General features: G+C 31.5%; 2 protein-coding genes across 2 annotated transcripts in view; one reads left to right on the forward strand and one right to left on the reverse strand.

The window, feature by feature from the left end:
- The window catches only part of LOC117172554 (splicing factor 3B subunit 2), a 23594-nt gene extending 19955 nt beyond the window's left edge, over positions 1 to 3639 (reverse strand). The window contains exon 1 of the mRNA XM_033360610.1: positions 3434 to 3639. Within this exon, the coding sequence (XP_033216501.1) occupies positions 3434 to 3457 (24 nt within the window). The 5' untranslated portion in view covers positions 3458 to 3639. The remainder of the gene's footprint in view (positions 1 to 3433) is intronic.
- Positions 3640 to 4992: 1353 nt separating this feature from the next.
- On the forward strand, positions 4993 to 6827 carry LOC117173506. The gene is made up of 2 exons (XM_033362127.1): positions 4993 to 5103; positions 5440 to 6827. Exon 2 carries the CDS (start codon positions 5460 to 5462, stop codon positions 6450 to 6452), a length of 993 nt encoding a protein of 330 aa, XP_033218018.1. The 5' UTR covers positions 4993 to 5103; positions 5440 to 5459; the 3' UTR covers positions 6453 to 6827.
- The last annotated feature ends 4766 nt before the right edge of the window (positions 6828 to 11593 follow it).

Here is an 11593-nt window from a genome sequence, read left to right on the forward strand (position 1 = left end):
ATTATATAGCTACATTTACATTACTGAAACGCATTCTTTGAATAAAATCAAAGTTCATTTCAATACAAAAGAAGAAATTAAAGAAATAGTTTCCACATCAAAGTTAAAAAAAATTATTTTCCTTGAATACTTTTTTATAAATATTACATTTTAATTGCAATTGTTGCGTATTTAGACATCTATCTATTATAGAATAAAATACAAGCACAACATATATAAAGTGAAGTTAAATAAAGATAAATATTACAAAAATTTTATGAAATTGAATTAAATAAAACCTACGATTCCCGTCCCAATCCTGATATTGCTATTTTCCTAAGCGACTTGATCCAAAGGAATCAGAAGAAAATTGAGAAACTTAAGAAATCCTTAAACTAGAAACAGTGGAAACTCGAAGGGAATCGAGAATAATAATGCAATATATATAGATATACTACAGATACATCTTAGGTAAAGAAAGTTTGAAGGCTTGGACCCTTGAGCGCACATGTGTTTCCATTGTTATGGCCGGAGGAAGCAGTAGGAAGGCCTGCCGAAGTGCTGCCGGAGAAATTCGGCAAATCGGCGTAGTGAGCTACTGCAACTTCGGTGGGCAAAAAAAATACCCGCCGAAGTTTGCAGTAGGTCCTGCGAACCTCCTGCCTGCAGTAGGTACTGCATCGCCGGAGTGTGCAGGAGGCCGGAGGGCAGGAAGCAGTAGGTATGCTACTGCTCGTCCCATCTCTAATTTTAAGTAATGTGCTTTTTAAGGAACATAAGTACAAACTTTCAAATAATGTGATACATTTTAATTTTTTTCACTTTATTACTACAAATTTAATAAGCAAATACAATATCCTTGTGAATGGTATTTTCAAACAATAAATTCGCTGAAACTGAAAAATATAATCTACGTATTTTGGGGTTTTAGGTTGAAGAAAAGCAAGAATCAACAAACGGCTTGAAAGTCCTTTAAGGTCTTAACATATTCCACGCAATACATCCATTTCGTCTAAAAACATTTTGCAAGAATTATCTGCCAACGCAGAACTTGCGTCTCAAAATTCTCGAGTCCAATTTCGTCTCCACATACCATTAGTATGTGTTTATATACTTTATTGAAAAAAATCAAAGTGTCAGTTGTAGTTCTGGCGATGATATTATTTCCAATATTTATGTTACCGTTTTCTGAGAAAATTTCAGTTTGTACCGTTATTTCAGGTCTGAGTTTCTTCATGTTTAATTCATTTTTACTAGAATTGCCCAAAATAGCCCTAAATTATGAACTAGGTTAAATCTTTATACCTTGATAGTGTTGTGCCAGCTAAACATACCTTCCTAGTTTTGTCACCAGAAGCGATATCCCACTTTTTAATGAGGAACGTTAAAACCCAGCTTCAAACCTTTTTCTTAAAGGGTTAAACCACTGTAGAACACGAAAAAATAAGCATACTTCGGGAATTTTTCATTGTGCAATAATATACTTTTTAAATTTCAGATCGATCGGTGAAATTTGCTCGAGTTGTTTCCGGCCAGTTAAAAAAAAAAGTGGTATCGAACAAATGCGTTTGAAATTTTCGGATATTTAGACCCCCCCCCCCCCCATCTTTTGGTATATAATTCTTAAGACCCTAAAAAACCTTCTAAGCAACAAACCAAAATTTCAATTTTTTGAAAATTCTACAGTGATTTAAACCCCTTAAAACCCGATAAATAATTGATTTTATGAACTGTTTTTTTCTTGAAAATAATTAAATGAACACTTAAGACAAAATATGTTATTTTGTAGACTCTATTACATTCTCATAAGAGAAGGTATTAGATTTGTATAAAATTTGACCCCCCCCCCCCCCATAGTTTTGGTCAAATGTCCACGTTTTGAGACCCCCTGAATCCGAAAAATAGATTTTTGCGAATGTGCCTGTCTGCATGTATGCCTGTTTCCACAATAACTTTTGAAAAAATTAATTTAATAGATTGGCCTTTAGTACACTCTTTTAGTGTCCTAAATTAAAGTTTGTTAGCCAGCGATTTTGGATAAAAGTTTAAAAAGTGGGCACATTTTGAATATTTTCGAGACCACTTTGTTCAAAAATTGTGCAATAAATGTATATTATTACAATTCGTAACTTCTGCCGTTTTTTTTCAATAACTAAACTTGCTCATGTCCAATTTTATTTTTACGATTTAAACGCTACATATGCGGTATACACATCAGCCTTACCGTCTTTTAACTCCTAAATTATATCCCTAACCTCAGTGACCCAGAATTTGTCCATTGAATTTTCTACCGCATCGTGTTCTACTCTATACATTCGGATTAGTAAAATTTTTACCAATTCATACAGTACACTTTATTTTAATTGATAAATCAGTTATTTTCAGAAGTTCACTAATTTCAACAGTAAAAACAACGTAACTGAAGTTAATCATTTATACCTCAACTATAGTGAATCAATTATAGGCTTATAATAAATCGATAGAAAAACAATTTCTAATTAAGATTTTATTGATACTCCAATATTATTTGTAGTATAAAACACCCATCAGCTATGACTTTCGGTTGAAACTGCCCCCCCCCCCCCCCCCCCCCCCCCCACATCAATCAAAGTTTCATGGGACTGTCGCTGTAACTAGACTTTCCACCCTAGACGCTTTGAGGGACTCTTTTAGTCAATCATTAGAAGATGAAGCAATAAGGCACCATAACTGCGATATAGAACACGATGCGATAGAAAAATCAATTGACAAAGTTGGGATCACTGATGTTAGGGACATCATTTAGAAGCTGAAAAACGGTAAGGATGCTCCGTAGACCGTAGGTCTAAAGATTAATTCATAAAAATAACATTGGAAATGAGAAAATTCAGTTTATGGAAAAAAGACAAAAGTTGCAATAAAATTTTTAATCACAAAATTTTGTTTTAACATGCGCATTTATTTGGCGTGAGTTTTATGTGAGCTAAATAACTTTTGTGGTCTGGATAGGTCCCGTGTTCATCAACTCAACATCTCGGGGACGTGTCAACGTTTAAAAAAAAAGACAATTATGTTTGTCACGGCTTTAAGACGCTTCCCAGAACCCATGAAATTCTAACCTCAAAATTGAATTATCCCGGAACTGAACGATTTTTTTATGAAACTTTTCCCCCTATATATTCAGTAACTCAATATCTCGGTGATAAATGATCAGTTTATTTTCTAATTAAGCATTTCATTCTTTTCACTGTCTCAATTCTACTCGGACAGGATAAAATAGTGTCAAGCCGACATGATTATACTTGGACAGATCTTCTCATAACTGGATATAAACGCAATTTCTCGAGTAATAGTCCAGTACGTAAGGAAATGTTCTTGACAAATTTACAAATATTTAAAAATCTATTAATACGAAATAATTAATCATGTTTGATACAGCGAAAGCCGCAAAAACATCAAAGTATATCAAACTAACCTCACTTCCGGGCATTCCGTCCATAATTTGATAAATTGTGTAGTCAGCACATATGGAATAGAAAACTCCTCATAAAAAGAGAATATGATGGATAATATAGGAATAAATGAGTTTTACACAGTTTTTTACTTCTTATATAGGCAAAAGAATATATTCGCAACTAAATTGTTTGCCACCCGTTGTCACTTGCTACCATAATATAAAAATACCATGGCATGGACGCAGGATCTATGACATGGACATGTGAATTAGAACGACTGTTTCGAGTCTTCACACATTGCGCATGCGTCATGTCAACAACCGCATTGGCTACCGTTAACACGCTTATTTAAAACGGGGAAATTTGCAAATCAATTGTTTACAACAAATAATAAATAAAAAATGCAAAAAGGCATTAAGGGCTGTTTCAAATTGATATTTATAAAAAAAGTATTCCTTCCTTTGAATTTTAAATTAATCATTTATTCTCAAAGACTAAAATAATATAATTGTTTTAAATTTCGCCTTTAAAGTCTATTTTATAAGCATATAATTATTTTTAATAATTATAAAATTATTGTTTGTTGTTAAAAATTGATTTTCAAATCTACTTATTTTTAAAAAGCGGCATGACGTATGCGTATGGCGAGAAGATCACAAAATTCGGTAGTCTACTGGCTCTGGTTCATGTCAAAAGTCGAAAATCTAACGTACCTCTTTCGCTAACGCGTGAAGGTAGAAAGAAAGAACCAGTAGATTCTTACAAAGTCACGCTCGGCCGTAAAAAGACTTCGCTGCCTCGGTACACAAGATACTGTGTGTAATAAGTGTATTTGTCTCGAGTTAACTGAAACAAAAGGCAACAAAAATTGAATGTTTTACCAAAATTAATTTAGTATATTTATTTACCTCTCATTTGTAAAACCGCATCACTCATAAATAAAAAATAACATAATATCTCGACAAGGTCAAGCCAATATTTTATGAATAAGTATAAAGTGCTATTTATACCTAGTGAGTATCACAAAATAAATTTCTCACATTTTTTTAACATATAGAATTCGTAAAAGGTTCATAAATCCCTTCTGGCTGTCTCTTTCAACGTGAGGATAGGTTTATCATATTTCAACATATATCCTACTGAATGTATAATTTCTAATTGAAGTACAATTTACGTTTGCAAGTAAGCACTAAACATATATTTATAGTTTATTTACCCTTATATAATTAATTATAAGCAACCGCCATCGATATATAAGAATGGACCGCTGACTGCTGTAGCCAGCGGTTCACAATACTATATGTCGATGGCAACTGCATTTTAAGCGCCATATTGAATTTCGTCTCTCATTGGCAGACAGCAGTGGGGCTCCGATACCATGTCGAGAATCGAACGGACCTCTTTTTCTAACATGTCGTGGCTCTCCGATGTTGTTTTGAGGACATTACGTTTTAGTGTTCGGAGGAAACGCTAGATAGCACTGAAAGTAAGTACAATTCAATGCGCATGTGCCATCACAATATTTTCCATCATTTTGAAATCTCGAAAATAAACATTAGTCGAAGCGTTAAATTAAATTTGACCGTTGTGTTAAACCTATGATATAACACTTTCTGCAAGTTTGGTTTTGTATATTGTTATACGTACTGTGTTTACTATTTCCTGCTAATGTAAGAAAATGTGTTAATTGGTAAGTATTGAATAAAAAAATAATAAAGTACTATTTGCTTGTTTAGAGGTTAGGTTGTTGTTTTCATATTTGGAAGCAGTAAAAAATAAATTATAGGTGATATAAATACGAATATAAATATAACTCATTTTGAAAAATTAAGAAGATTGAAAAGTTCTATATAACAATTTATTTGTTAGTTTTTAAAAATTTTATCCTAAAACCTAACCTGAAATGTCAAATCAATGCATCTGTCATTTCAAAATGAAATTGAATGGTTTTAGTGCATTGAGATGAAATATAGGAGAATATATTTGATTTAATAAATAAAATTAGTAATTGTATTCACATTTTTAGATGTATTAATATTGGAGACGATGGGTAGAAAGTGCATTGTCCCAGGCTGCATATCGACAGGGCAAGCAAAATCTCATCGCTTCCCTCGGAACGAAACGGTGGGTCAGAAATGGCTAACTGCAATTCAAAGTCCTTTATACAATGAACTTATTTATGAGGACTTTCGAAAAAAGAAACTCGTCATATGTTGTCGGCATTTCAAAGATAATGACTATTGTGAACCAAACAGTGAAAAGAAAATGTTAAAGTATGATTCTGTTCCAACATTGTTTTTGCCAAAGTCTCATAATATGGCAAGCGATGAGATACAAATGTGTGAAGTAGAAATTGAAGCGGAAGACGCTGAAATTCTGGAGGCAGTATCAGAAGTGACAGCAGAAATTGAAATAGCCATAAACGAATTTCAGGAGCCTGTGGTAGATTTAGAGGAAGTGGAGGAGGAAAATCTGAAAATTTCGAAAGCAGAATCTTTTTGCATCTCTCCCAATGTATCGTATGTAGTTGAAAGACTGTGCACAAGTAACATAATAAAGAGCTCTTTAACAACACCCAGCAGAGGGAGAGGTGTCATAAATGCAGAAGATCTAAATAGGACAGAGGACGGCATCATGAGAGTTGAATCGGACGTGATTCTGGAGAAGGAAAAGGCAGACATTGCAGATGTTCATTCATCTCACCCTCGAGAAATTCAGGAAATAATTAGAGCAACGCCCTCGACGTCTTTTTCACGGAATGGCAAGTCAGGGAGCGGACTAAAAATGAAGCGAAAAAGTCTTCTCGGCGGAGCATCTACAGTAGATTTGACTCCAGTGGCGAAAGTTATTCACGAACATTCTTCGAATGCCAGGAGGATGCATTATCAAACTAGATTGAGATTTACAAGGTATGATACGAGAAATAAAAATTCTCAAGGGGATGTCTTTGAGATACATCACACCTTCACTTCATCGTGTCCAAATCACGATAACGATCATTTATCGTGCTCACGTGTTAAAGTGATAAAACAGGATTGAAATGATTTATTATCAATTATTAATTGTGCAAGTCGTATATATTTTCCGTTTCTGGAATCTTCAAACTTGTAAATATCCCAGGTATTAGAAAATGTATTTTATTTTCATATTTTCCTATTATATAATTTTCTAATTTTTACATAGTCAAGATTTTCGAGAATGTGTAAAACTTACACACTTTTTAAATTAATCAATTATAAATTGTGTAAGTGGTGTACATTTTCCTTTTGCTGAATTTCATAATTTTCACATGAAGATATTCGAGAATGTGTTTTATTTTCACTAGGGTAGGACGAAAAAAACTCAAAATGAATAGATTCATTAGTAATATCCCTACAAGTTGTGCATGTGGCGTCACGAACAAATTCTAAAAAAGAAAAAAATTTCAATACATTTTTTACCAATGGTCAAGTCAATAGAAAATAAATTTAGAAAAAACAGTTTTCCATGTTTTGTGTAGGGGAACAATTTTATTTCAATTTTTTTGGGTACAATTTATAGAATTACTTAACCGTAGATCGAAAAAAGTAATAAAAATTTGTTTTGCAGAAATATAATAGTTAAAAAAATCACGAAGAATACAGTTTCATTAATTTGTACATCCCTGTGAAGTTGTACCCCCAATATTAAAAATAAATTTTTTTTTAGATTTCTGGGTACCTCTTCAAAACATATTTAAAAAAAGTGACTACTCCCTTAGGTTTAAAAAAGTTAACTTTTTCTTGCATGATTCTCTGATTCCTTAAGAGTTCTGGAGTTCTCTGATAACAACTTCACACTAAATCAAAAACGTACACACACAAATTTAAAAAAATGCAAAATGTTGCAAAATTTCTCTTTCAAATAATCTAGAAGTTTTATTTAGGCTTTTGGATCCATGAATAGGAGTTCTACAAAAAAAGTCCCATAACACTTTTTGATCAAGTCGACTTAAATTAAAAAATATTGAGAGTTCAAAGAGTTTTGATCGGAGTTCCGGATTTCTTCATGAGAGTTGTACAAAAAAGTTTAACAACACTTTTCAATCAAGTCAAACTTCGAAGAAACTACACAACTTTTAAGAAAAACGAAATTCCAAGAAAAATTCAAATTTTTTAAAAGTAGGAGGGCTAGATACTTTTTTTTAATAGGTTGTTTGGTGCTAATAGCCGGAACTATTTTTAAAAATGGTCTATTACTAAAGCATATAAAGAACTCCAGAACTATTGAAGAGGTACCATGAACTCAAAATATTTAATTTTTAATATCCGGGGTACAGCTTCACAGGGATAATTTCAACTTTCAAGTTGCAAAAAAAGTTTTTTGTCCTGAATCATGATCCACTTTTGTACAAGATTGGTAAAAATCCGTTGAAACAGAATCCGTAAAAATAGAAACAAATTAATGTTTCAAATGAAAATAATTCGTGTTTCTTCAATTTATCAATAACAGCATCAAAAATATTAAAACATGAACATTTTTTCGGAAACTTTAGGTACTTTAGGTTCGACAAAAAAGTAGTATTTCTACTTTTTTTCCATCGAAAGTCATTTGCTTCCGTAAACTTTACAAAACTTTTTTTTTTTTAATGCCCATACACAAACACTAAAAAATATTCAATCGACTTGCTCGATGGTTTCGAGTTTTTTCGGCCCGCCCTGATTTTAACATTGTCAATACTTCTCTCGTTTTGTTATAGGACATTATTAAGCCATTAGAGAAAATGTAAATATTTAAAGTTAATCGAATGTGTGCATTCGTACCAGAAGAAAATTAAAAATGTACTTTTTATATCCATTTTTTCCAGTTTGAAAAATAATTTTATGATTTCTATATTTTTGCGTAAAAAGATCGATTTTCATAAAATTCGCCTTGAACCGTAATTTGTAAATTTTTTGTAAATTTACTGAATCTCGAAAGATTCTAGCTCTGTCTACTTACAAAAATTTTAGAAAAAACCTATATACCCTACCGATAGAAATCTCAGAGTATTCTCAGGCGAAATAACCTGGTCCTTTTGAGGCTATCTGCAGATTTTATTTGAGTTATTTACAGTAGTTGGCTGACTCCATCCCGACTCCCTTTTTAAAATTTTTCTTCAAATTATCAACACTTTTTTTTTAATTGATTAATTTTGTCATAATACATATTTATAATTATAGCTTATATACTAATAAACTATTTTGCAGTTGAATTCAACAATTTTGTCTGTTTTGGCGTATCTGATTTTATTTTACGAGGTACTTTATATTAATTCCTATTTTAAACATTTAAAAAAAGTTAGATATCTGAAATAATCGAAATCCGTAGATTCAGAATTATTATTTTTTAAGCTGTTAACTTTAAAATTTAAAAAATCGATTTATAAATTTTAATCCGAAAGCTTAACAAAGGATCATTGAATGTCGGCTACTCTATTGAGATAGCGTTTCTGCTTGTTATTTATGATCGCATTTATCTTTTTATTTCGGAAAGTCATTTTAAAGCCTTCAGAAAATTTAAAGGAGCTACCTGGACCTTTAAATATATCTACCTGAGTGTCTGCGGATAATTTTTCAGAATCTAAGCCTAAGAATCTTCGGTATATATTCTGAGATTTCTATCGGTAGGGAATACCAATGTCAGAAATTTTGACTCTATCCTAACAAATTCTAATTGATTTGCCCTGACCAAGAATATTCATTTTCTAACAAGGAGGACAAATTTTCATCAAAATATATTCAGAAAAATCTTAAATCGTAATTTGTCATAGAAAAACATAATTTTTTATAGATTTTTTGTAAAAATATCAATAATTTACATAAAAGTGAGAAAAAAGAATGCGATCTGGTCGCTTTTTAATATTATCATTCGAGTTTTTTTAATTCCGCGAAACGATCGCTTTAGCCAGTGATTGCATGCGCTCCAAATCTCAAAATCTCAATAAAAACTCCCATCGCATTTTACATCAGCCGTAAACTTTGATAATGTAAATTGAAAACCATGTCATGCTTCACAGGAATATTACTTCCTGTTAATGTTTATACTGATATAAAATCATAAGTTATAATTAAAAATACAAATACAAAACAAGCTTCACAAAATTTATAACCTTTCAGTTTTGTATATGCTTTTACTGGTTTTATAGTGTAAAAACGGTGAGATTGAAGAAAATATGACACTAAATCCACTGTAGTCTAGATTTTCTATTTCTTTTAAATTTTTGATATATTGGGCTTTGAGATCTCCCAACAATTTTGCCAAATATTCACTCTGCATTTCGAAAAAACAAAAACAATTTTTAAAAACTACGGCAACACATGCAAACTATATTGGTATACGGGCACTGTTATTTTATCAGATGTACGGCTATTTTTAATTTTATGGCATAAATTGAATAAAAAATGGAATATAAAGAAGTACAGTTTCCTGTTAATATAATCTGCAATGGACTTAGTTATAATAGTTCTAATAAACTGGATAAATACTCCAAATTAAAAAAGGCTGAATTTATAGGTGAATTTAATCTTGACATATATTAAATATATTAATTTGAGGACAAATCTATTATCTATGTATTATGACATACAACATATATTTGCTATTTTGTGTATATCAGTTTAATATAGGTCGAATACAATGATGACATGCATCTTTATTTTAAAAGTGGATGCAGTTTAACTATATAATTTTGGTATATTTATTACTTTATTCAAATAGTTAACAATTATTTATTGCATTGTTAGGATTTACAAAGTATCAGTCATTTTTACGTTATCTCCTTTAATTTACATTTTTGCGACCTGAAAACCCTATGAAAATCATATCTGCTACATTTAAGTATTCATTTTTTATTATAAAGCATTGGAATAACGAGATACGTATAAGATGATTTTGACGATTTCACTGATCATCATGAAATTTCAATTTTTATTGTGCAACGAAAATTTTTATTTTCGGTTTAAGAAAAAAAATTTTTAATGTCATGAAAATCTTGTAGCGCTATAAAAAACGTTTTCCATTTCTTCAATTTTTTATATGCTTTTCGAGCACTACGAATGGCCATACATAGAATTTTTAAATTAAAAAAAAATGGTAGCAATAGTATTACAATGGTAACAATAGCTTCTTATTAAGATGATAATGTAAAAAGTCAAACATTTGAATATTTAACAAATTCTTTCTTCTGTATTTTCTACAGCACGATTATTAGTTTTATTCATTTAGCAGTTTACAGAGATTTGCCTAATAGTAATTTAAATTACACGCCCAAAAATCTTACTGTTACTCAATGGTGTCAGAACGCGGATATCTCTGACATGCGCAATAGTGATTCTCTGTATTTTCAAATTGAAATATGGCGTTACATAATCTAAAAATACCATGTACATAGGAAACACGGGACTAGGCATACCATCCTAACTTTGCGAGCGGGATTGAATCCACGGGAGGGGGGAGAATTCCATAAGTGGGGAGAGCCACCATCTTACGATGTGCCATTTGATTATGCGCACGAGCATTTTTGCCGACAAACTGTGCATGTAAATATAAATATGTGGGCGCTGCCATGTTTGTCGCGGGACATCAAAAGTTTGCGGACCTCCCCCCTCATTGCATCACCCCCGCAATGGCATGCCTAGTCCCTTGTTTCCTATGTCCATGAAAAATACACAGGAATAATTACTGCGCATGCCAGAGATATCCGCATTCTGACATCACTGCTGTTACGAGAGTTTTGTCGTTTGCTGCTCTCCAAATTAAATGCATATGTTATTATAATTACATATAATGCATGTTTTACATGTAGAAAACTACGAATTACGTAAAGAGAGGCTGTAATTTATAATAAAATAAAATTGGTTTACGCCAAAAACATTTATTCTGTGAAAAATTAAATAATTACTGTTTTTTATTACGATCGCCAGTAAATACCGACTGTGTGACTGTGACCGTCATTTTAAGACAACTTGAGAATATAAGAGAATTTTACCTTCACCAATATTTTCTTTATCTTTAAACCTTATAATATTGTAAATTTATTTCCAAAAACTATGAATTGCAATAATGAAAGTTTCATAAAGATAAAACTACGAATAAATTTAAGTCTTATCGAAATTCAATATAAAAGTTTCTTTATAGCCGACATTAAATTAAAAAAATGAAAATTAAGTAATGCAAAAATA

Source organism: Belonocnema kinseyi, chromosome 5, assembly GCF_010883055.1.
Source record: "Belonocnema kinseyi isolate 2016_QV_RU_SX_M_011 chromosome 5, B_treatae_v1, whole genome shotgun sequence".
NCBI lineage: Eukaryota > Metazoa > Arthropoda > Insecta > Hymenoptera > Cynipidae > Belonocnema > Belonocnema kinseyi.

What these genes read in the sequence shown, in the direction of transcription:
- LOC117173506 (XM_033362127.1), top strand. Translation starts at nt 5,460, where the DNA reads ATGGGTAGAAAGTGCATTGTCCCAGGCTGCATATCGACAGGGCAAGCA.